We start from the raw sequence: 27,555 nt of genomic DNA on the forward strand, positions 1-27,555 counted from the left end.
TATTTTCTCTGTTGTTCAGACTGGGTAATTTCAATTGTTCCATCTGAAAATTCATTGATTCTTTCCTCTTTCCTCCCTGTTCTGTTGTTGAACACATTCCCTACATTTTAAAGTTCTGGTTGTTATAGCTTTAAGTTCTAACATTTTCATTTGGTTCATCTGTGTATCTTCTATTTCTTTGCTGAGGCTTTCTATTTTTCATTTGTTTAAGCATATTTGTAATTGCATGTTGAAGCGTTTTTAAGATGGCTGCTTTAAAATCCTGTGAGATAATCACAACATATGTTGGCTCTCTCTTCTCAATCAGGTATAGGTTTTTCTGGCTCTTGGTATGATGACTGATTTTTTAAATTATATCTTTGATGTCTTGGGTATTACAAGACTCTGGTTCTTATTTAAATCTTGCATTGTAAAAGGCCTTCTCTGACACCGCGCTGGTATGGGGTAGGGGATGCCACCTTGTTACTGTCAGGTGGGGACAGAAGTGCAGGTTACCTGCTTGGCCTTTACTGACACCCTTGGCGGGGGAGGGTGCCCCATCATTGTTGGGCGAGGGTAGGAGTTCAGGCTCCTCACTTAGTTCTCCACTGATACCACACTGCCTTGCTGGTTTGGAGAGGGAGAGGTAGATGTTACTGCTCCCCATATGGCCTCCACAGGAGGGTGGTGGGGCTTGTTACCTCAGGCAGGTGGTAAGGGCGGTAGGACTTGTTACTAGAGGAAGGTGGTAAGTCCTGGCATCCTACTTGGCCCTTTCTGATGCCACTCTAGTGAGAGAGAGAGGGGAGTCTCACTACCTCTGGGTGGGGTGAAAATTCAAGCTCTCAGCATGGTCTGTGCTTACCCTGGTGGGAGGAGGGGGGCTCATTACTGCTAGGCGAGGATTAAAATCCCAGTTTCCCACCCAACCTTCTCTGAAACCACCATGGTAGAAGGGCATTGCATGAGTGCTTAACCCCTTCTTAAGGCCTCTGATTCTTCCAGAGAGTAACAGCCACTGTCACTGTGCAGGGATTTTTCTTACAGTGGTAACAGAAGTAGTGAAAGAGGCAGTAAGGATAATAATAGCAGCTTACACTTAGTGAGCACTTAACAATGTGGGATACCAATGCTTACAGCTTCACCTGGTTCATTACACTTAACCCACACAGTATCGCCAAACAGCAGCATTGCTACTCCTTTTTCAGACAAGAAAGCTAGGGTTTAGAGAGGTTATATTATGGCAGAGTCAGGATTTCAATCCAGGCAGTCTCACTGCTAAGCCTGGGCCTTAAAACTACTTTACTATACTGTAGTGAGGATTAATCAAGATGACATGTGAAAGTGCTTGAAAATTAGAAAGCACTAAACAAGTGTGAGGGAATTTTTATTACCACTTTTCAGAGTACTTTGACAAGTGACCATGATTAGGTAAATGAAATTTCAGGCTTCATCCAAAGCTAATGAATCATTTAAACACTGTTTTCCACTGTAACAGCTACCCACAAGATAAGTTTCACATTCCGTAAAAGCTGCAAAGCACCTTTGAATGAAAGTTTTAAAGGTAGAACTTTAGGGAAATACATGTACAGACTATTTTCTCATAGGTATTTTTACATTTTTCACATATAGAAATGGGAGCTGAATTTTGGTTTAATCTCTTTAGATAGGTTTAAATAGAAGTTGTGAGGAGAGAGGTGTTATGGATAATCACTGAGCCATGTTATCTACTTTATAGGAAGGAGATTAAGTTGTGGAGGAATCCCTTTAAAGAAATAGTTATATGTAGATCATGAAGTAGACAAATTCACATGAAAAAGGAAATGTGTATCGTTCACATTTCAACTATATTTGAAATGACAGTATAATTCTCTAAAGCACATTAGCTTACAACACTGTTTATTCATTTATCAATCATTTTTCCAATACTACGTCCTAAGCTCTGTGATAAGCTCGATGGGCGAAGACAGACACAGTCCTGCTCTCAAAAGTTCATAGGTAAGTAAACTGTAATTAGAATTCCATGTAACAAGTACAACCCTGGAAGTAAACTCATGGCACTGCGAGGACTGGCACAAGGAACACTGTGCGGAGGACGTAGCTCCTGGGCTGAGTCTCACAGGGAGAGAAGAACTTAGCTTGCTGGGGTCTCGGTGGTGTGGGGCAGTACAGTACACAGAAGGACACAACATGAATGACGGCCTGAAAGAGTGTGGACATTTAGGGAGCTGTGGGTTGATGGGTGTGGCTAGAGTAGCAGGAAATGAGACTGCCAGATCACACAGGCCTGGTATGCTTCATTAAGGATTTTGGTTCTTAATCTTGAAGGTGATGGGTAAGCCAATGAAGGATTCATTTCAGAAATAGGACTCTTGTAATGTGGTGTTATGGAAGGGATTAAAACTAAAGGCAGGGAAGAAGCCTATTATATTGCTACAAATGAGAGATGATGGGGATTGTAGAATAATCTGATTAACTGCATATTTGGTGAATGGGGAGGAAGAGGAGCGAAGGGAGGTATGATTTTAAAACATTTCCTAGGTTTCTGACATAGATGGTAGTGTTATTTACCAGGATAGGTGGGAGGTAAGGGGGGAGGACAGGCCCAGTTTTGGGCATGCTAAGTTTCAGGTACTGGGTATGGAGATGCTGATTTGGGATCGTCAGTGTGTGGACAACAGTTGAAGTCATAAACATAGAACTGTCCATGAAGACTGTACAGCTTGAGGGGGAGGAGGAGAAAAACTCAAAAGGGAATCCTGGGAAACATCAACATTTGCAAAATGGTCCTCTATGAGAAAGTCCAGAGGGAGATTTTACACAAACCAAAGGAAGGGAGATTTTTAACGTGGAAGTCACTGGTGATCTTGGTGAAAGCACTCTGAGTGAAATGGTGGGAGAAAAAGCCAAACTACAGTGGGTAGAAAGTGAATGTGTAGTGTGGAAGTGAAAAGAGTGGATGCAGACAGCTCTTTAAGATACCTGGGTGTGACACACAGCAGTGGTAAGTATGACCAGAAGCCAGTGAGCTGTCATTTCTTTTCTACTGGAAATACAAGGATGCCTAATGATAGCAATACAATAAAGCTGATGATGCTGGCATTTTACAAATGATAGCTTAATCTTTGGCAACTTGGTCAAAAACAAATGCAGGAATGAAACAGAGAAAAATACAAAAGTGCTAGTCTCAGGATGCGTAATCTGATGTAACATAGAAGCCACATTTTCCCAAGTTAATTATAAGCAACAATAAGTAGTTTTCAAAATTATGTCATTTATTTGTTCTTCTAAAAATACCTATGAAATATCTATCAAACTGTATGTGAAATACACAATTTAAAAAAAGGTTTTGGTCTTCCTCTTTCACAACTTTCACTTGGGAAACAAATCCCCATTGACATTTCTCATTGCACACAGTAAACCTCAAAGGAAGGGAGAGTACATATGATTTGAAAAAAGTCTTTTAGACAGTCTGATCTGCATTCCCACACCTTAGATGAGACTTCTTGCCCTAGAAAGGTACTTCAGGAAGGCAGGTCAGTTCAATTCGGTAAATGTTGGTTTAAGTGCCTCAATGTGCCCAACACAAGGTGTGGAAGCAAAAGCAATGGATTTTAGTATAGCTCCCCCACTAACTTTGTGACCTTGCATGAGTTATTTAACCTTTTTAAGTCTGTGGCCTCACCTGAAACTCGAAAGGGTTGTATGAGAGAATCTTTCAAGTTCTTTACAGTTCTTGATATTTTATGATTTGTTGACAAGCGGGTCGAAGGTTGCTAAATTAGACATTCTTTTCTCTCTACCTGGTGATTTTCAAGAGCATATGCAAAGTTTTCCTTCCATGCTTCCTGCTCCAACCACTTACCACTCTGTTCCCACCTGCCTAATTCCTACTTAGGTTCAGCTTCCAACAAAACTTCCTCAATGAAGCCTTCTCCAACCTTCCTGTTAGGAAGGAATCGCTCCATCCTCTGACCTCTCAGAACACCCAATCTTTACTTTGCTATGGCACTCTTTGCTTTGGCATTCATGTCTTATTTTACTAGACCAGAGGATGGCAAACTTTTTCTATAAAGGGCTAGATAGTAAATATTTTATGCTTTGCAGTCATACAGTCTCCATCACAACTACTAAACTCTACCATTATAGGGAGAAAACAGCCATATGTAACAAACGAGTGTGGCTGTATTCCAATAAAACTTTATTTACAAATAGGTGATTGTTTGGCCTGTATGTCCTAGTTTGTTGACCTTCGTGCTAGACGATAATGTTCTTGAGAGCAAGCTCCACACCGTATTGTCTCTGCATTCCTTGTGATGCCTAGTATAACATATTCTTGCCTAAAGACGGCACACAAATAGATGGAATAAATTATGTACACTTAAAATAGGAGGAAAGAAAATCAATAGCCATTCCCTCTATGTTATTCATTTCAAGAAAAAAAAAGAGATAATCGATATAAAAGCATAAGAAGATGGTGTAGTCCTTCAATAATCTAATCAGTGTCTTTACATTGCTGCCTTTTAGACAGTACTTTTCCCTTTCTAAATCTAGGGCAAAAAATTAAATTTCACTCATCTTACAATGCCAAAAGCCAAAGGCCCTTCTGCATATGACAAAAGCACATTTCCCCCAATTCTTTGTTTTGAAAAACATCAAGCTGTTAGAAAAGCCAAAGAATATTAAACAATGAACTATACTCTACCTAGATTCACCAACTGATATCATTTTGCTACATCTGTAAAAGCACGTTTCAAAAATAAATTTTATTGCAAACGGCACCTATTTTAAGTGTAACTTGCAACAAGTTTTTTTTCTGAGAAAATTTTAAAGTTTTGCTTTTTAAACATTTGGGGAAGAGTGTTTGCCCAAGCATACCATGACATCCAATATCCTTGAAGGAAAATATTAATGTATTTGATTACATAGAATGAGTAACTTCTATACCAAAAAAGACAGTATAAACAAAATTTAAAGGAAAAGGAGACACCAGATGCTAGGAGAAAATGTTAGCAACAAATCTATAAAACAGGAATAAAAATATATAAAGATAATAAATAAAAATTTTAATGTGTGAACAGAATTTAAGAAGACAACTCAATTAAGATGGATAAAGGATGTGAAGATATACAAATGACCAATAAATATATGCAAAGATATGCAATCTTACTAAATTATCTAAATTTATCTAAAACACTAGTGAGATTCCATTTCAGTTTAGCAGATGGGCAAGTATTTTAATATATAGAATATATCTACATTGTAATATCTGATGTTGGTAAGTCAGTAAGTTTTGACAAATCTATGCACCTCTATAAGAACCATCAAGGTAGAGAACATCTTCAACACCCCGAAAAGTTCCCTTGTGCTCCTCTGAAGTCAATGTTCTCCTCCACCCCCAAGGGTTCTAGGCAACCACTGATCTGCTTTGTGTATCATAGATTATTTTGCATTTTCTAGAATTTCAAATAACTGGAATCATATAGTAGGTGGACTTTTGAATCTGGCTTTTTTTTTTTTTTTTACTTTGAATAATGCTTCCCTGAATTCTGAATAATTCATCCATGCTGTTGAGTGTATCATCAGTCCATTCCTTTTTATTGCTAAATATTATTCCATTGTATGGATATACCACAGTTTGTCTACCATACCACCTGTGGGTGGATATGTGTGTTGTTTAGGGATTTTAGTTATTTATGAATAAGGTTGCTAAGGTCATTCTTGTACAAGTCATTTTTGTGAAGAAATGTTTTCATTTTTCTTGGGTAAACAACAAGGAGTGACATTGATGGGATGTAGGGCTAGTATATGTTTGTAAGAAACTGCAAAACTTAAACCACACTTTTTAAAACAACAGGATTTGTTAAATTATATTGTCAAGATTCAAGAGAAAGCAAGTTATCTTTTAAGGAACAAAACCACATACTGAAGTGTGGTCTACATTAAGACTCTCATTTGCTGCGGTCAGAGGTGTTAATGAGACCTAATATTGCTACTTTTCCTCTCTAAACAGACTGCTTTCATAGGTGAGAATGAACTGAGCAAGAGCCGAGGCCCACCATAAAGAATGCTTTTAGTCTATTTCCAGTATCTCATAAAACCCCAAGAGGACTGGGAAAGGGCATAGAAACAGGAATTTAGCTGTGTGTATGACCATTTTAATGTCTGGTATTACTGTTCTCTTTCATTTACTAGCAACGCCAGAAGGCCTTCTGCTTGATGCCCTGCTATGTCTAAGTACAAACATGAAGATGTTGGGATGTAAGCTTCAGAAGGGCAAGAAGAGAGACTGAATTATTATAGGGTGCTGGAAAAGGCCTAAACAGAGTTCATCTATATTCACCCTTCTAATTTCTGCCCATCCCCCACACCTGACCCACTAGTAGTCTCTTTTTCTCTCCATTGTATATTGCCCTCCTGAGCCCTCCTCTTGTCTGTTTCCTTCTCTTCTTGGGTCCCACTCTTGTCTTCCTTTTAGTCTCTTCCATTTTCTCTCATCTTTCTGCTTTCTGAGTATGTGTACAAATGTGCATGTGTATGATTCTCACCCTTGCTAGGCTTATTTCAGGCTTCTCTTCCTAGTCTCTCTTCTTCCTCCCAAGCAAAAGCTACGAAGTCTGTTAGAAGTAAAGAAATAGAACTATTCCCTTGCAATTGTTGATGATGGCCTTTGTGCTTTTCATTTGCAGTAGTTTTCTCCCTGCAGCTAGATACTACAGGTTCCGGTCTGAGTACTGGGATCACCCATTTTCCTGAATCTCTATGTTAAATGACAACATAGTGTGTTCAAAATGTACATTGAATAGCTGTCACTCCCTTTAAGGAATTTTCAAAACATGAGTTAAATAGTTGTTTTTAAAATTCCTCTGCAGGTATTTTAAAACATCTTTCAACTATATAGCTATAGATATACAGTCTACAATGAAAGCTTCACTTTCCTTTCATAAAAACAATCATTTTTCCAATAAAGAAATCTTTTTAAGTTCAAGGCCATATTTAAGCCCTAAGAAATAAGTCCTGGTATTTAAATTACCAAGTATTTCAGTTACTGAGGTGAATGCATGTAGCTGATGGAAACCACATAACTCTTACCAAATTACCAAATTCCGGGAGTCTAGAACTTTTATTTCTGTATTGCTTTAAAATCTATACATATGTATATATATGTAAGTGTGTGTTTGTATGTGTATAAAATGTCAAACTTCAGAAAAGTTGCAAGTATAGTTCAGAATCATGCTGCACCTAGTTGTTATGTCTTGTTCCTACCCATCTAGAAAATTCCTCAGTGACTCCTTGAACTTTCATGATTTTGAGACTTTTGAAGATTACAGGTTATTTTGAAGAATGTCCCACAATTTGGGTATGTCTGATGTTTCCTCACGATTAGATTCAGATTATGCATCTTTGGCAGGAATATCACAGTAGTGATACTGTGTTCTTCTCATTGCAGCCTATCAGGTGACAGACAATTTTGATTTGTTGCACTACTGATAGTGTTCACTTTGATCACTTAAGGTGGTGTGTGTCAGGTTTTCCCACTACAAAGTCACTTTTATTTTGTAATTAATAACAACTTGGTAGGAATGTACTTTGAAACTAGGTAAATATCCTATTCCTCATCACATATTCATTTTTTTTTAAAGAAATGGGTACAGCATAAGTATTTCATAAAAAAGTAAATATTTCTCTTTCACTGGTTAAAAGAAGGCAGAGTGATATTTGGAACAGGATTTGAGATATAGGTCTTCCTGCTTAAACTGACAGATCAATTACCATTTGTATCTATTTAAAACATAGGCCATTATTTTAAAAAATGTAGAAGTACAATAAATGTATTCTTTCCTCACAGTTGAAACCTGAGAAATAAGCAAGCTTCTGTAGGGTAAAAGCTAAGGCCATGTCATTTCACTGTTAACTCAGTATCCGTCTTAAACTGAACCTGGCTTAAGTCCGGCTGGAGCTCTCACAGCTTAGCACTCACTCCTTTTCCCTCTGCCTTTACTTGGGTTGTAAGCTTACTAAGGTTGATATTTTTTTCTCATTTCCTTAGATAATGATTAAATTACCTATCAGTCAGTTCTCAGTTTAGATAAGCTCCTCTAGGAACTTCCCCCGACTCTTGAATATCGCAGCACCCTGTCTTGACTCATCATAACCCTTAAAATATTATATCGCATTTGTCTGTTTGCTCGTTTGAACTGAACTATCCACAAGACTGTAAATTCCAAGAAGACTAAGATTGTGGCTTTAGCCCATTAAAAATTTAATAACTTAACTAGAACAATACCAACAGATTTAAACTCTTTTGGTTCTTCTGCTATCCCACTCCATGCCTCTCTACTTAAGTAACCACTATCACGAATTTTGTGTTTGTCATTTCCTTGCTTAATAAAGTTTTTTTTATCACATATGTATGTGTCCCTAAAGAATATAATTTTTAGTTTCCCTTGTTTTCACACTTTATAAAAATAATATTTGAAAAAATTAATCAGTGAATTTAATTTACTAATATTTTTAGAATTTTTGCTTTGGTTCATGAGAGAAACTGGCCTGCATTTTTTTTTTTTTCTTGTTTGGTTTTGTTAACAAGGTTGTACTGGCCTCAAAGAATGAATTGGGAAGAAGTTCCACTTTTTCTCTTTCTGGAATAGTTTAAGATTGAAATGATCTCTTCCTTGAATGTTTGATAGAAGTTGGCTATAAGATCATCTAGGCCTGTGATTTCTTTGTGGAAAGACTGTGAATAACCAATTCAATTTCTTTAATGGTTAGAGAACTTTTCAGCCTTTCTATTTCTTCTTGAGTTGGTTTGTTGAGTTATAATTTTCTAGGAATTTGTTAAATTAATTTAAAAATTTAAATGCACTGGTATAACGTTGTTTGAAATATTCTCTTAACTTTTTAATTCCTCTTCAAGCTGCAGTTAATTCCTTATATTCCTTATATTATTTGTGTCTCTTTTTTTTTTTCGTGATCAAGTTTGACAGAGGCTTGCCTACTATATTAGATTTTATGAATAACTGATTTTTGCTTTGCTGATATTCTCCAATGTTTGTTTTCTAACTACCTATTATAATTTCCCTTGTTTTGTCTCTAGGTCAATTTGGCTGTTCTTTTTCTAAGATTCTTAAGTTAAATACTCAACTACTTATCCACAGACTTTATTCTTTTCAAATATAAGCATTTAAATATATATATTTTACAGTTTTGCTTTATTGCATCCCCCAAATTTTGATATGTAGTATTTTCATTATTGTCCTATTTTAAGTTCAAAAATTTGTGACTTATTGTATGACTCCTGAGTTTGTCTCTAAATTTCTAAATGTATATGGATGTTTATCTTTTTGTTATCGATTTCCATCTTAATTGCATTACATTCAGAGCAAATTGGTTGCAGAATACTTCTATTAAAAACTACAAACTTCCCCTTAAGTATTGCTTTTTGGGGATATGCTATATTTTCATTATCATCAATTCAAATTATTTTCTAATTTCCCTTGTGATTTTGTAGGTATATTATTGATTTCTAATTTTATTCCATTGTGGTCAGAGAATATACTTTCAGTTTCTTTAAATTTACTAAGATTGTTTTATGGCCCAGCATATAGTCAATCTTGAACACACTATGTATGCTAGAAAAGAATGTGCGTATTCTGCAGTTGCTGGGTGTAGTGATGTATAAATATCAATTAGATCTAGGTGGTATCACCTACATTTTTACTGACTTTTTTTTTAGTCAAGTTATTTTATCAGTTGCTGAAGGAAGGTGCTGAATATCCGTCTATGAGAATGGAATTATTTATTTTTCTCTTTGTTAATATTTGCTTCCTGTATTTTGAAGCTGTTATTAAGTACATACACATTTGTGATTGTTATATTTTCCTATTGGTTAACCTTTTATCAATTTGCAATATTTATATCTTCTAATACTGTTATATATTAAACTCCTCTTCGTTTGATATGAATGTAGCTATTCTAGCTTTTTGTTTTGTTTTGTTTTGAACTTATATTTATATAGGTCTGTGTTTTTATATTTAAGTACATCTCATGTAGATAGCATTTAGTTGGGTCTTGGTTTTTACCCTTTTTGACAATTTATGCCTTGTAACTTTTTCAAGGAAAGTTTTGCACATTTTGTTTAGTATAATTATTGATATATTTGGGTTAGGTCTGCTGTTTTATTGTTTTCTGTTTGTCTCACTGTGTTTTGGAATATTTAGATACATTATAGAATTCCATTTTAATTTACATATTAGCTTCTAAGCTATTTTGCTGGTAGCTGCTCTAAGGGATTATAATATACAATCTTAACTTTTCATAGTTTACTTAGAGTTAAGATCATACCACTTTGTATAAAATTCAGAAACTTTGTAACCTTATAGGTTTTCTGTCCTCCCCATCCTTTATACTATAGTTATCATATGCAGTACACCTAAACATGTTATAACCTTATAAGACAGTGCTAAAATTTTTGGTTTAAACCATAACATGTATTTTAAAATTTTGTTAAAGAAACAAAGAGGAAACAAATCTTCATTTCCAGTGTTCTTCATTCTTTCCTTCCTAAAGATAGCAATTTTGATTGGGTATCATTTTCCTTCAGTCTGAAGAACTTTAGCATTCCTAGTAGTGCGAATCTGTTGTCAACTAATTGTTTTAGGCATATATTTTAAAATGTCAACTGTATTTGTTTCACCTTTATTCTTGAAGGATTTTTTTTGCTGGATATAGAAATTCTAGATTGAATTTTTTCTTCTTCTAGCATTTTAAAGATGCTCACTGTCTTCTGGCCTCTGATGAGACAGATGTCAGACACTATCTGAATCATTATTTGCCTGTATGCAGTGTGGCAACTTTCAACATTTTCTCTTTTTATTATACTTGGTTTTTATCAATTTGACTATTATTTACTTAGGCATGATTATCTTTGTATTTATCCTTTTGGAGGTTTGCTGAACTTCTGATTGAATCTATATATTTATGACTTTTACCAAATTTGGAAAAAATTTAGACATTATTCTTTCCAAAATATTTTAATGCTTCATTCTCTGTTCTTCTGGATATCCAATATATATTACACTGTTTGATACTGTCCCACAAGTCCCTAAGGCTCTGTTCCTTTTCTTTGTTTTTGTTCCCCATTCCCTCCACCCCACACATTCTTCAGACTGGTTAATTCCTATTCATATAACTTTAAGTTCAATAATATTTCTTCTGTTACCTCCATTCTGCTGTTAAGCCCACTAGTGAATTGTTTTTTAAAAACGTACACTTATTTTGTAAATAATTTTACACTTCTCTCAGCCTTCCCTAATGTTAACACCCTACATACAACTATGGCACAACTACCAAAACCAGAAAATTAACACTGATACAAAACAATGAACTAATCTACAGACCTCATTAGAATTTTGCCAGTTTTCTCACTAACATCCTTTTTTTCGGCTTCAGGATCCAATCCAGAATCCCACACTGAATTTAGTTGTCACATCTCTCTAGTCTCTATGAGTTTTTCAGTCTTTGCACTTCATAAGCTGTCTTGTACACTGTCCTCAATTTGGATTTTGTCTGATATTTTCTCATATTTAGATGGCATTTTTGGCAAGAGTACCACAGAAATGATGGTGTGAGCTTCTAAGTATATAATATTAGAGGGTAAATGATGTTGATATGTTCTGTTTCTGGTGATGTTAGCTTTGATCACATAGTTAAGGTAATATCTGCCAAATTTCTTTATTGTAAAGTTTCTATTTTCCTTCTTTGTAATTCAAAGTATCTCGTGTGGAGTTATTTTGAAACTTCGAAAATATCCTGTTTCTCATCATACTTTTACTCACTAATTTTTGCATCTGTTGATGATTCTCTCCTGCAGTAATAATTACTGTGGTGTTTGTCTAATGTTGATTTTTCTATTTTTCATCATTCCCTCTCATTAATTCATTTGGTGAATTTTTAAATTCAGTTACTATATTTTTCAGTTTGATTCTTTTAAAAAAGCAGGCATATGACTTTTTTGGACTCAACTGCAAAACTCTATTCTTGGATAGCAGCTGAAATCTCAGTTCAGTTTGTCTTTAGCTGAGGCACTTGGAGTGTGTCCCACACATATATGGTACCAGGGTCATTCAGATATTTATAAATAATTTAGTGGATCCTCCTTTCTGGCTCTCTCCTTTTTGAATATCATCCTTACATTCTAGCAGTTGTCTTTGCCCCAGATTCTGTCTCCTGGTTCTTTAGGCCAGAAGAATTGCGGATTTTCTACAGTAGTTCTAGTCATCCCATGTGGTACCAACTGTGGCCTGCCCTCAGGCTAAAAGCCATAAAACCAGGAAACTCACTCAATGCTGTTCCCTTCTTCCAAGTGTCTATTCCAATCAGAATTTGTCTGCTTTTGATTGGTCTCTAGTACCTTCAGGTAGGTTTTTTTCATACTTTACCCAGAGATTATACTTGTCATCTGCAGGAGGGTCAGTCTGGTAGGAGCTTATTCAATAATATCTGAAGCAGTACTGGATCATCTGTATGATACTGATCCTTTCAAATATGTTAAGACTTGCTTTATGGCCTAGTGCATAGTCAATTCTTGTAAATTTCCCATGTGTGCTTATAAAAAATGTATATTCTCTAATATTGCCATACGGTTCTATCTATGTGCATTAAACCAAGTTTGTGAATTGTTTTATTCAGCTTTGTACATATTTAACAATTCTGTCTGCTTTACCTACCATTTGAAAGCAGTGTGATAAAATCTCCACTATGATGCTGGATGTGTCAATTTCTCCCTCAAGCAGTCAACTAATGATTCTAGGTGACAGTAATAATAATGATGATGATACTATTTCATATGACTGCAGTAGAAGGGCAATTAGAGTTATAATCTGACCCATATTCTTTCACTAGGTCAATTTTGAATGCAGCTTTGAGGGTGAAGTTCTACATCAGTTACAATATCCTTTAACTGTTCTCACCAAACTTACATTAGCAGTGTGTCATGTAATATAGTAGAAAGAAGGTTAGGTTGGGATTTTGGAGACCTGAATTTGAATCCCAGTTCTATTGGTAACAGGCTGTGAAACTTTTGGCAAATACCCACCCTATACATCGCCCATCCTTCTCCTTTTTTGAGTTCCATTGTCCTCATTTGTAAAACAAGGAGGACTGGACTAGACTAGATACTATGAAGGCCTCCTCTCTGTTTCTGATATACTCTGTATCAATAAGCTATACAGCCTACTAGACACAGAGTTCACATTATTGATGAAGAAAAGGGTAGGGTGTCCTTGACATGCTGAGCAAGTGCCACATAGTGAGAAAAGGAGAAAGAAGATGCAAGTGGCATCAGGAAGAGCAATATTACCAGTAGAGAGTTGAAGGATTTCTGCTCCCTGTAATTAACTATTAAGTCCATGTTCTGGCTCCTTGGTACAAAGAAAACAACGTGGTGAATGGCCAATTCCAGGCCCTTGCTGCTGTAATGAAAATGAAATAGGCACCTGCATGGCTCTGCACATGACTCAGTGAAAAACAATCCCCTTGCTGTAAGGTTGCACTTATATTTTCTTTGTTTGTATACAGGGCTTTCTTGTCACATTCTGAAGTGCTCACCAATAGTCTCTTTGATCCAACAGTACCATATCAGTTATTTAAGGTTTGTACATCACTTTTCAATTAACAGTTTCCTTGGCTCCAGAAAATATATACACACAATTTATAAGAGTATTCTTTAAATATTCCATGAGGAACAGGTTACTATGAATTAAAAATAAGAATGCTAATAAAATGTGTAATGCCTTTTAAAGTGCAATGAAACATCAAGAAATTATAAATCTTTTAATTAAATGCTTCTTCAGTGTATCTTACCCAGGTGACAATATTAAACATGTATAAAATTAAAGTCACAAAAATGTTACTTTATCTCATTTCTCAACTCAATAAAGTGAGGACACATCAATTTAGGTTATAGGAAGGGATGTCCTGGACAGGGGCTCAGGAGACTAGCATCCAGGTCATGGTTCTATCACTAGGTAGTTGTATGATATCTTTGCCACATCTCAATTTACTAATCTGTAATATGGACTATTTAGAATTTGTTCAACATTAAAAGTCTATCAATCTATTTTCACAGCACTCAGTAGTACTTGTACTGGTCTTTTTTATGGTAATAAACATGTAACATAAATTTACCGTCTAACAATTTTAAGTATACATTACAGTGTAATTAACCATATGCACATGGTTGTAAAACAGATCTCTAGAACTTTTTCATCTTGCATGACTGAAACTCAATACCCACTGAACAGTAACTTCCCACTTCCCCTCACCCCAGCTCCTGGAAATCACCATTCGACTTTCAGTTTAATGAGTCTGACTACTTTAGATATCTCACATAAGTGAAATCATGCAGTATTAGCCCTTCTGTGACTGGCTTATTTCATAAGGTTCATCCATGTTGTAGCATATGGCAGGATTTCCTTCTTTTTTATGGCTAACCAATATTCCAGTGTATGTACATACATTTTCTTTATCCACTCATTTGTCAATGGACATTTAGGTTATCTCCCCCTCTTAGTTACTATGAATAATGCTACAGTGAACATAAGAGTTCAAGTACCTATTTGAGATTCTAATTTCAATTCTTTTTGGGTAAATACCAAGAAGTAATCCCATATGGTAGTTCTATTTTTAATTTCTTGAGGAACTGCCATTACTGTTTTCCAAAGCAGCTGCACCATTTTACATTTCCACCAGCAGTGCACAAGGGTTCCAATTTCTCCAAATTCTTGCCAATACTTGTTACGTTCTGTGTTTTTGATTTTTGGATATTACGTATTTTGGATATTAACCCTTCATCAGATATATGTTTCAAATATTTTCTCCCACTCTGAAGTTTGCCTTTTCATTTTGTTGATTGCTTCATTTGCTGTACAGAAGCCGTTTAGTTTGATGTAGTGTCACTTGTTTATTTCTGCTTTTGTTGTACTTTTGGCATCATATGCCCCCAAAAAAATCCTTGCCAGGACCAATGTCAAGGAGCTTTCTCTTCATGTTTTCTTTTAGGAGTTTATGGTTTCAGGTCTTACATTTAAGTTTTAAGCCCATTTGTAGTTAATTTTTGTGTATTGTGTAATTTTTGTGTATGGTCCCCAACCTTTTTGGTACCAGGGACCAGTTTTGTGGAAGACAGTTTTTCCACGGATGGGGGTGCAGGGGCAGTGTGTGTGTGATGGTTCAGACAGTAATGCGAGCGATGGGGAGTGGCAGATGAAGCTTTGCTCGTTTGCCTGCCATTCACCTCCTGCTGTGTGGCCTGGTTCCAGGGGTTGGGGACCCCTGGTGTAAGATAAGGGTCCAATCTCATTCTTTTGCATGTGGATATCCACCATTTCCCAACAGCATTTACTGAAGATTACCCAACAGCATTTATTGAAGAGACCACCTTTTCCTTTATGTATTTTTGATGCCTTGTCAAATCTTAGTTGACTGTACATTTGTGGGTTTACTTCTGAGCTCTCTATTCTGTTCCATTGGTCTATGTGTCTGTTTTTATGTCAGTTTGCTTTAATCTTAATTATTTCCTTCCCTCTGCTAACTCTGGGCTTAGTTTTTCTTCTTCTAGTTTCTTCAGGTATAAAGTTGTTTGTTTGAGATCTTTCTTCCTTTTTAATGCAGGCATTTATTGCTATGAACTTCCCTCTTAGCACTGCCTTTAAGCATCTCGTAAGTTTTTGTATGTTATATTTTAATTTGTCTCAAAGATACTATCTAATTTCTCTTTTAATTTCATTCTTTGATTCACTGGTTTTTTCATGAATTTGTTTAATTTCCACATATTTGTAAATTTTCCAGTTTTCCTTCTGCTATTAATTTCTATTTTCATTCCATTGTGGTCAGAAAATATACTTGGTATGGTATCAGTCATCTTAAATTTGTTGACTTGTTTTGTGACCTAACATGTGATCTATCCTGAAGAATGTTCCATGTGTGCTTGAGAAAAATGTGTATTCTGCTGCTGGTGGGTGGAATATTTTGTATATGTGTATGAGGTCCATTCAGCCCACAGTGTTGTTCAAATCCTCTGTTTACTTAATGATTTTCTTTCTAGATGTTTATCCATTATTGAAAGTGGGGTATTGAAATCCCTTACTTTTACTGTGTTACTGTCATCTTCTTCCTTCAGTTCTTTTCAATGGTTGCTTCTTATATTTGAGTGCTCTGATGGGTGCATATGCATATATATTTACAATTGTTATACCTTCCTGAAAAATTGACCTTTTATTACTATATGATGTCATTCTTTATCTCTTCTGAGAGTTTCTGACTTCAAGTCTATTTCGTCTGATATAGGTATGGTCACCTCTGCTCTTGTTTGGTTACCATTTGCATGGATTATCTTTGTCACTTCTTTCACTTTCAGCTTATGTGTGTCCTTAAATTTAAAGTGAGTCTGTTGTTGACAAAAGATTTTGATCCATTCAACCACTGTATGTCTTTTTACTGGAGAGTTTAATCTATTTACATTTAAAGTAATTATTGATAGAGAAGGAACTACTATTGCCATTTTGTTAGTTATTTTCTGTCTTGTAGTTATTTTGTCCCTCATTCCTCTCCTGCTGTCTTGCTTTGTATTGTTGATTTTTTTTTTTGTAGTAACATGCTTTGATTCCTTTCTCATTTTCTTTTGAGTATCTTCTATATGTATTTTCTTTGTGGTTGCCACTGGGTTTACATAAAACATCTTATAGTTATAATAATCTATTTCAAGCTGATAACAACATCAATCACATACAAATATGCTACACTTTTACTTCTCCCCCCCAATATTTTATGTTACTGATGTCACAAAATACATATTTTATATCATGTATCCATTAACATACTTTTATAGTTATAATTACTTCTACACTTTTGCCTTTTAATTTCTATAACAGAATTAACAGTGATTTAACCACCTTCCCATTACAGTATTACAGCATTCAGTATTTGTCTATATATTTACGTTTACCAGTAAGTTTTATACTTTCATATGCTTTCATGTTGCTATTTAGTGTCTTTTTGTTCCCACTTGAAGGACTGCTTTTAGAATTTCTTGTAAAGCAGGTTTAGTAGTGGTGATGAATTCCCTTAGCTTTTATTTATCTGGGAAAGTTTTTATTTCTCCTTCATTTTTGAAGGATAGTTTTGCTGGATATAGTGTTCTTGGTTGGCCTTTTTTTCTTTTAGCATTTTGAGTATAACCTCCCACTCCCTTCTGGCCTGTAGTGTTCCTGGTGAGAAATCCACTGATTGTTTTATGAGAGTTCCCTTGCATGTGACAAGTTGCTTTCCTTTTGCTGCATTCAAAATTCTGTCTTTGACTTTTGTTAAGTTGATTATAATGCGTCTCTGTGAGATTCTTTGGGTTCATCAAAGTTAGGATCTGTTGGAATTCTTGAATTTGGATTCCCTTTCCTTCACTAGATTGGGAAATTTTAGGCCATTATTTACTTAAATAAGCTTTCTCCCCATTCTCGCTTTCTCCCTCCTTTTGGAACTACCATAATACATACATTGGCCTACTTTACAGCACAGCATAAGTCCCTTAGGCTTTTTTCATTCTTTTTTCTTTTTATTCCTGACTGGATAATTTCAAATGACCTATCTTTTAGTTCGATGATTCTTTCTTCTGTTTGATCAATGCTGATCTTGAATTCCTCTAATTTTTTCAGTTCAATCATTGTATTCTTCAGCTCCAAAACTTCTCTTTGGTTCTTTTTATATTTTCTAACTCTTTGTTATTTTCATTTTGTTCATATATCATTTTCTTGAGTTCATAGAACATCTTTATGATGATTATTTTGAATTTTTTGTCAGGTAATTCATATACTTGTTTCTTTAGGGCTGGTTTTGAAGATTTATCTTGCTCTTTGTAGGGGCCATGTTTCCCTTTTTCTTTGTGTGTCTTGTAACTTTGTGTTGGGATCTGCACATTTGAAAAAACAGGCAGGACTTTTAGACTGTACATACTGGCTTTGTAAAGGGGAAGACACCAATCACCTTGACTAGGGAATTAGGCATTCTCTGACACTTTTGTAGGGGATAGGACTTCTCTGGGCCTGCGTGTGCAATTCCTCAATTAGAAAGGCTTGCTGGTTTCTATTCCAGGAGATCATAATCTCTTGCTCCCTCTGGTGTCTAGCTGCAGCACTGCAAGTTCTTTGGTACTCAGCAGCAAGCTGCCTTGCTCTCTCTTGTTCTCAGGGGCTGCCAGGCATCCAAAGTATGCCAGCTTCCTGTCAGTACCGTAAGTCAGGTGAGACAGATACAAGTCCCCTGGCAGCCCTCCAAAAAGCCAGAATGCACGACTCACACTCAACTCCCCTCCCTCCTAAAGGGAAGAACCCATGAGCTGGGGTATTATCTTCCAGTGTGGAGCTGTGCCAACTTGAGAGAAGGGCGATCATGAGTAAAGCAAAACAGTTCTTCTTACCCACATCAATGTGGCTGTTCTTGGCTTTGAGATCATCTGGGGTACTGCAATATCTTAACTGTTTCTCAGAATTCTCATAATGGTATTTTGGTCTGTATATAGTTGTTAAGTGTCTCTGTGGGGAATGAGAACTGGGACCTCCTATTTTGCCAGTTTGCTCTTTTTCACTGCTCTTTTTATTGCCTTCTAATGTGCATGTCTGGTCTCCTCAAAGAGACATTTTGAAGGTAGAGGCCTACTTTTCTATGCATTGAAATGATTTAGGTACATAGAAGATTCTTAACAATTACTTATTGAATGAAATCTGCTTTAACATATTTTAAAGTTTTCATACTTTTTGGAAGATAATACATCTCTGTTAGCCTTCATCCTAGATCATGCCTGTCTAAATGTACTGTTTTTACAGGGCTCCAAATAAATTCCTCAAGACCTTATCTTAGAAATCCTACTTTTTCAGCTTGAAACATATGGGGTTCCATTTATTTACTTATCTATTCATCAAAGACATACTGAAGCTACTGTGTCAGGCCCTGTGTTAGGATCTCAGAGAAAGTGATAAATTACCTCTTGTCCTCCTTGATTTTATGGCTAGTTGGGGAAATGGACAAGGAAACAGTTAATTAAAATTCAATGTGATTAATTCTATGAATGACATAATGCAGAGGAGCATATAAGAAGAACATCTAACCTGGACTTGGGGAAAGAGTTAGGTTGGGGAAGGTTTCATAAGGAGGGTGCCATTATGTCTCAGTAAAGGTCTGCAGAATGTGTAGAAATTAACCAGATGGAGAAGGAAAGAGAGCAAAAGGCACACAGTCTAGGAAGAGCTATTAGAAATACGTGCTGAGTAAAAGTAGATCGGTTCTGAAAAATAAATCTCCTGTGTTATAAACTTGCAGCTTGAGATCGATTTTGTGCCAATACCTCAGGGGCTCAGAAACTTGACCAGGAAAATTCTGGCCCCAGGGCTGTGTTCTGGAGACTGCAGTTGACAGACCTAAACCTTTGGATATTATGCTGAGCTTACCTCTTTCAACATCTGTGAACCGAAGTAAAATTTAAGGCTACAATTGGCTGCTTGTTCCCATTTCAAAAGTACAACAGGTTTGCCCCTTTCTGACAGAGGAGTTTCTTGCTTCAAAAAAAATATATCAATGGTCATCAAAAAGTCCTTTTTAAACTGACCCTTTTAACTGAGCTGGTAAGAGAGGTTTTGAGACTTTCCCAGCTGTCTTCCCTTCTACAGCACTCATTCCTACGGCCTCAGAGGTTTGCCTTTGAGCCTAACTCATTCCAAAGCTCTAGTCTGACCATGTAAATTTATGATCTCAGCAAGTGCTACAAGTATATTACCCATCAAATACTGGAACTTAGGAGAATGCAATATAAGATTTTCAAATTAAGAGGTTTTCCTGCCAGTTCCTATTTTACTCTCCCAATCATCTTCACTTTTTTTTTTTTTTTTTCAATCTGGAGAGTAAATAAGCTTTTAGTTTTCTCCACAGGGGATATTTCTCAAATCTTAGCTGCTTCTAACTCAAAGCAATAATATTACATACCGTCAACTGGTGTATGAGAAGGTCCATTAAGAAGGTAATCTTGTTACTAAACAGAACATCAGTGCAGTTTTCTGAACAGTTATTGCAGGTGAGGTTGTAAACATTGATTGCATTGCAGAGAGACCTAACAGAAGGAGAAAAACACCACTTATAAAACCCGTGCAGCTCTTCTCTAAACAATTTAAAATACATAAAATGAATGGTATAAAAGCAACAGGCATGGGATAGAAGTCACTCTAAAAAAAAAAACAAGCCAAATATTACTAGGTGCAAGGTCCATCAGCTAGATATAAAAGCTTGTAATTTTTATCCACAGCCCAGTGTTCATTAGTAACTAATTCTTGCCTCTTATTAATTTCTAAGTTGCAGCAGCAGGCAATGGAAATGTACTTACCAGTCTACTGACAAGGTCTTAATAATCTAAGATTAGATATTATCCGGGAATTTTGGGATCTAGAATTCTTTGAATAATACCCAGAAAAAAAGGTCTGCCAAAGATCCTGTTGCTAGATCTCCTGGTCGACAAGGGCAGATGATGGAAGAAGGGAGCACACATGAGGAGAAACTAGAGGCTTTCCCTGCGAGACAAGAACTGCAGAGTTCTGGGGAGTGAGCACCACACCTGCTCAGAGACTGAGCAGGGGAGGACCTAGAGAGTAAAACAGTCTAAGGTCAGACCCATCAAAGAAATGTTTTTTTTTTCTTAAAGATTAAAAAATTATATGCCACTGTTCAAAGAAACATTTGGAGCAACACTCAATGGGTATTCTTCTGAGTGCTTTGAAACCTGTGATTAACCTGCATTGCCTGAGTGATCAATGTTGATTCCTGCCTGTCTAAATCCCCTGCTTAAGTCCTATGTATAAGTGTTTTGATTTAGTCCCTTACAACCAATCCTCTAAAACAACAATTCTTAAAGTGTGAACCATGGACCAGTAGCATCAATATCATCACCTGGGAACTTGTAGAATGCAAATTCTCAGGTTCCACCCCACATTACTAAATACTAGAAACTTTGGGGGTGGAGTCCAGCAATTTGTGTTTTAACAAATTTCACAGGTAATTCTGATGCATCTTCAAGTCAGAGGACCACTGTTCTGGAATAGAGGCTCTAGAGTTTGACAGAGCACTAGCATCATCTGTATATCTTTAAAGATATATACTTGCCTGAGTTCCTCCCCTGGAGATGCTAGTTGGGGAATGCGAGGGCTCTAGACATCTGCATGTTTCAAAAGCTCTATGAGCAATTCTGATGTATAGCTAGAGTTGAAAAGTACAGGTCTAAGAACCAACAAGTGAGTATTCATTCATTCAACAAATATCTAAGTGCTTATGATTTTCCAGGCTCTGTGTTAGGTGGACAAGACAGACAAGCTCTCTGTCCTCATGGAGCTGATGCTCTAGTAGGAGAAAGATGGTGAAGACAGCCCCTCTTGTACTTGTAATCATCTGTTTGTCTGATATAGTTGTATCTTGCTTCACATAATTGATAGGTTCCTGAAAACTGAGCATTAGAATACATTGGTTAAGAGCAGAGGTACTGGAATAAGACACTAGGTTAGAAACCCAGTTGTGCCATTTGAGGTTTTAGCAAGTTACTCATTTAATATCTTAGCATCCATTTTCTTACCTATAAAACTGAGATAATAATACCTAAGCTTCACATGGTTATCATGAGAATTAAATGAGATAACAGATGTAAAATATTATACTTAGGACAGTGCCTGGCACACGGTTAAGTACTTAATAATGGTAGACTCCGTTAGGGTTATTAATCTTATTATTCTTGTTAAGAATAATGCACAAATAAAACATTAAAAAATCCAATCAAAGCGTGCTATAGAAGCTATTATTTCCAGGATAATAAGGCACAGTGTGTCCCAAAGTTTTTCATGGTATACTGGCATAAACAACGAAAGGACTCTAAGTTGAAGGGAGCCAGGAGGAGGCTCAGCTCTGGCCTGACTTAATCCCTGAGGATTATACAGGAAAATGTGGCCTACATGTAACTCATTTACGACACTTTGGTTGGAGGCGCTACCTAACAAATTCTCCACAAATGCAAATCAGCATTATTTCAGTTATTAGGTAACATATTTAGATTTTTCAAGAGGGCTTTTCTTTTTAATTTAAAAAATAACATGTATTTGTGATTATAAAAATAATTTTAGATAACTGTCATAACTTTGGGAAAGAGAAGCACAAATAAACAGTAAAAAACTATCAAGAGATGATTGGTATTTGTACTTCCAGTCTTCTCTTCTTACAAATATTCACTTAGTTAATATGTGTACAATGAATATTTCTCCATGACATTTAATATTCTTCTATAGGGACTTCCCTGGTGGTCCAGTGGTTAAGACTTCGCCTTCCAATGCAGGGGGTGAGCGTTCGATCCCTGGACGGGGAGCTAAGATCCCACATGCCTCGGGGCCAAAAAACCAAAACATAAAACAGAAGCAGTATTGTAACAAATTCAATAAAGACTTTAAAAATGGTCCACATCAAAAAAAATCTTAAAAAAAAAAATTCTTCTATAACACTGGTCTTCAATTTTTTAAAAAAAGCAGTAGAATGCTTTCTTACTCAGAAGCTTAAAAGCTAACAAAATCTTTTTCAGAAGCTTAAACCAAAGAACAGATGAAATCAGACCTCTTCTGACTGAAGCAGAAGTGGGGGACCCAGGACCCTACTTTTTTCTCCTCTCAAAGAGCCTTGAAGGGTTCCTCAGAGACCTAGGGACACCTGCGGGTGTGTTCCCTTGGAGTACAGTAAAAACTACTGCGCTTCAATACAAATAAAATTTAACTTGGTAACTTTTTGAATAGGAATGATGACCTTAGTACAACACACACAAAAAAGCATGGTGAAAAGTATCTCCCTCTTACTTATTTCCCTCAGCCACTCAGTTCCCTACCTTAGAAATCACCATGGTTACTAGTTTACATATCCTTCCAGAAGTAGTCTGTGCATATGCAAGAGTTGTTCCCTCCCACACAAATGGTATCATACAAGATTTGGAGGGTGAAGTGAGCCAAGGCCATCTTCCCGTGCCATTGGTTGTTGTCCTTATCAAGCAAGGTTTGGAAAAGTGAGGTTTTCCTGCAGTAGTATTCAGGTTCCATTTCCCGAATTCTGTGTGTCAAGAGCCAGTGGGATAACTTGTACTACTTTATTTGATTTCCTAACCTCTGATCTGCAGCCTTAAGTACCCATTCTGTGGTTTCCTGGTTGTGAGGGAAAGTTGTGTGTGGCATTAGCTTCCTTCCTTCCTAACTTGTGTTTGGCCTCAAAGGGAGCAGTGCCCCCAGTGGATATGTCTGGTATTGTTTTGGAGTCAGCAACAAAAGGTCTACAACTTTTTCCAACAGTTTTGTAAATATCCAATTTCTTATTTTAAATTCCTTTTCTGATTAAAATACATTGAGAAATATTATAGATTTTAAAAGATGGAACAGTGTCATCCAATGGATATAAAATTTTACTTCAATCAATCCCTTACTATTGTGTCCAATTTTCAACGTTATAAACAACACTGTTTTAATATTCAGAGTTCTTAGTTATATACCACAGGAAGTAAGCTCTGGTTGATTTAAATATTAAGGAAATTAATTGACATGCTATTGGGTATATCATAGGATTTAGAAAACACAGGCATAGAAGTTACACTGCCCGGACCAATATCCAAATCACATACCATGAAATTGATCTGCTAAAAAAAACACTGGGCACCATATGCCACAGCTTGAACTCACACTATGATTTTGGACACCAGATGCAGCTGCCTCCAATTGTCAAAAGAATAGAGTTTGGGATGTCCTTGCTTCTTACTTCATTAGCCTCAGAGTAAAAGTCTGGAGTGGGTATGTTGGGTCGTGAAGCCTAGATCACAAGTTTATATACTAGACACAAAGAATACTGGGAAGCAAATACCTGGCATTCTCATGCTCTATAGTGGGAGGGCCACATTATATGCTTGGGAGCTCCACAAACATAAGTTGTGCTCAATAGCACAACTCATGTTCACAATAGCTGTACTGAACAAATCCTTCTGCTTCCGTAGGATAAATTTTCAGCAATGATAATTTGAGTCAAAGGATATGAACATTTAAGATTTTTGATAGACACTGCAAAATTCAAATTGCCCGCCAGACAAAAAATATTTTAAACCAATTTATACTCCCAGAAAAAGAGTTTCTCCATGTTTTTACCAACACCAGATAATTTCATTATAAACAACTGTTACTGATCTGACAGCTAAAAATGGAATTTTTAAAGGCTGCATTTCTTTTATTACTAGTGTGATCAAAGACTTTTTCATGTGCTTATTGCCAATGTATATTTATATTTTCTTGAATTATCACTGTGAACCTTTTACCCATTTTTCTATTGGGGGGGGTCTCTCTTTTTCTTATTGATTTATAGGGCTCTTTACCAATAATAAAGATATTAACCTTTTATCATCATATGTAGCAAATAAATTTTCCAGTCTGTTGCTTATCTAAATTTTTTGTTTTTGTCATAAAGAATGTTTTCATTTTTATTTGATAAAATCTGTCAAACTTTCCCTTTAGTACACCTGGGTATTGTGTGAAACTTAGAAGGACCTTCCCACTTCAAGATTATAAAAACATTCTTTTAAATTTACTTCTGGCATTTTCATAGATTTTTACATTTAAATGCAAGCTATGCAATTGATTGTGGGATAAGGTATAAGGTAAGTAGCCACTTATCTTTTTGTAAATTATTCTTATCCTGTATTTTAAAATTTTTATTGGAGGTTTTCATCTTTTTCTTAGTGATTTATAAGGATTCTCTCAATATAAATATAACAAAGGGTTAATACATGTTGTTAATATATTTTCCAGTTTACCTACTGCCATTAATTTTGCTTGTTATTTTGAAGGCATTTTTTATGTACTGAAGCTAAACAATTTTAGGTAGTCAAATAATTCTTTCTTTGTGATTTATTTTTTTCTTCCTTTCCTTTTATCCTTTAAAAGGTTATTCTTCACTATAAGATGAGGTAACTACATGTCTGTGTCTAGCCATTTGTATTTATTTTTCTTTAATCATCACTGTGTGTGGTAATTTTATGGTTTTATAATTTACTATCAAATCATTTAAAATTTATTTTGGTGTGTGGCATGAGGCAGAAGCCTAAATTCCACCCCCCGCCCCAGAGATTACTCAATAATTCACCTTTTCTCTACTGGTTTGAAATGCCACATTTACTATAACTATATATATAGGATATATTCCCTGGTTTCCTAGTCTAGTTGATAATATTGTTCAGCATTGTGCCAATATCACATTGTTTTGTGTATTGCAGCTTTATAGTGGGACTAACATATGTAACTATAGATCCCTCAAGGCTTAAAAAAAATGAGGGTACTATATTTAGAATGACACGTGGAATTATAGTTCTATAATTGTATCCTCTTTTCCCTTTGGTTTTGATCTATAATTTTTATGGTCTTGATTTCTAATCTCTTTTTTTCTGTTTTATTCAATGAAATCCCTACAACTTGTCTAAAATCTTTTGTGGAATATCCCTACAACTTGTCTAAAATCTTTTGTGGAAAATAAACATACACATGAAAAAGCAAACAGCACATGGTAGGGGATTTTGTCCTAAAGCCCTCTGTGCTTTACATTAAAGAAACTGCATTTACTAGTAAAGTATGGAATATGCATCTGTATAATCTTATGCTCACAAGACTCTCCAAAGGAACTTCCACAAAGAAACTACTTTCTGATGAGAAAAAAGCAGGGTGGGGGGGGGGCAGTAACCAAAAATCTCAGGGTCAGGAAAAACTTGTCCACTTAGTAGAACTTGTTCGAAAAACAACCTCTATTTGAAGAGCACCTGTCTTAGAAAGATCACTTCTTTGAACCCAGCTTGGGTGGTCTGCCAAAGCAGCTTTCCTTGTAATTTAAAACTCAAATGACTGGAAGCACTTTTTAACATCAAACAGAAAGCCCCAGATTTTAAAAGTATCTTCTGAGAAGACAGTAAAATCTTACTGTCCTTTCTGTCAAAAGTACACTGTGGTTGGGTTTAGATAAAGGCTTTCTGCTCCAAATAATCGTGAATACATGAGGGAATCTTGTGTCAGTAAGTCTTCTCACTGAAAATGTTTCCTCTGAAAAACAGGGGACAGAAAAGGCATCACAAAGCTGGGTATTCTAGCAATAAATACAGGAACCTATTTATACACCAAAAGGACACTAATAGAATACAAGTGTAGTACACCTCCGGCATTAAGATTAGTATCTAAGATGTTATGAAATAGTTAAATAGAAAAGCCCCAGGTGGTTGCAGCCTAAGAGGACTTGATAATATAACTAAGGAAGTATGTAAGTTTATATCCTTATGCAGTTTCTAGTGATTAAGACTTTTCAAGAAACACTGTTCGCCAAAATCCACTATCTCATACCAGTGTCAAGAAAGCAGACATTTAAAAACAACTGCCATTGGCAGTTTAAAACCAGAGTCCTTATATTATAAATTATAATTTACCAAATGCCTTTGGCTTGCATTGAGCATTTAATAAATGGCATATAGCTTATACACATGGAGGTGAGTGAAGGCTTTAAGTTCCTGCAGAGCAAAATTCTGTGCTAAGTAGGCACAGCAAGTAATAAGAGTCACACCAATACAGCTGCAAAGAGAAACTTGGAATTTTCATCAGTTACTGTTTCAGCCCTCATGTAAGAAAAGGATTGGCTTGATGTGGATAAGTGTAGGAAAGAGACAGAACATCACAAAACACAGCAAATGATATAGTTTAAGGAAAGAAGATTATCTGGACTGAACCAGAACACACAGCCCTGGAGTAATACCAGTTTCCTAGGGAAGGGAGAAATGAATATTAAAACTAGAGCTCTCAAACATATTATAATTTACCACGTACATTTTGTTTGCATTAAGCATTTAATAAATGGTATATAGCTTATATGCATTGCCATTCTCAAATTATGCTTTGTCTTTATAAAGCTCCAAACTAAAATAACTTTTTAAGATATTATTAAAAAGAATTATTTGAAACTAGGGAGATGCAACTGCAGTTAGAATTCTAACGCCCTAACTGGACCCACCAAGTGAGTGGCCCCTCACAGAACGGGGCCTATGATGTAGGCCTGGCCCTGCAGGATTGGCCCACCAGAAAGCTGCATGTGCCAATTCTGGAGGCTAAAAACTGAGACTAGTGTCAAAGCACTGAAAATTCTATTCTATTATACAACTACTCTAAGTTAGTTCTTAGCAAGGTCCTTGCCTGATTCATCCTTTTTGGGGCCCTCATAGTATGCAGCACAGAGCTGGCTGAGCACAGAGATGTCTAAATGAAGGGACAACTGTCTTCCTTGTTTCAAGGAGAATATACAAGAATGTACAACTGTGGAACATACTAACACATTAATTAACCACATTTTCCACTATTCTGCTTTTTTAAACACTCATTAGAATGACTAGGGGTGGGAAACCCATCCCCCAGTTAAAGATCAAGTATCTCGTAAATTCATATTGCTATTTCAGATTCAAAC

The 27,555-nt window shown here is 36.0% G+C and overlaps 1 protein-coding gene across 5 annotated transcripts in view; it reads right to left on the bottom strand.

Annotated features, from left to right (window-relative positions):
* The window catches only part of SCAPER (S-phase cyclin A associated protein in the ER), a 473,441-nt gene that overhangs the window by 99,333 nt on the left and 346,553 nt on the right, over nucleotides 1-27,555 (bottom strand). Inside the window, exon 26 of one of the 5 annotated variants that reach the window (XM_061181879.1) lies at nucleotides 20,008-20,131. The exons of the other annotated variants lie outside the window; for them this stretch is intronic. Coding sequence (XP_061037862.1) covers nucleotides 20,008-20,131 — 124 coding nt within the window. The remainder of the gene's footprint in view (nucleotides 1-20,007; nucleotides 20,132-27,555) is intronic. 5 annotated transcript variants of the gene reach the window in all.

This window comes from Eubalaena glacialis, chromosome 2, assembly GCF_028564815.1.
Source record: "Eubalaena glacialis isolate mEubGla1 chromosome 2, mEubGla1.1.hap2.+ XY, whole genome shotgun sequence".
Taxonomy (NCBI): domain Eukaryota; kingdom Metazoa; phylum Chordata; class Mammalia; order Artiodactyla; family Balaenidae; genus Eubalaena; species Eubalaena glacialis.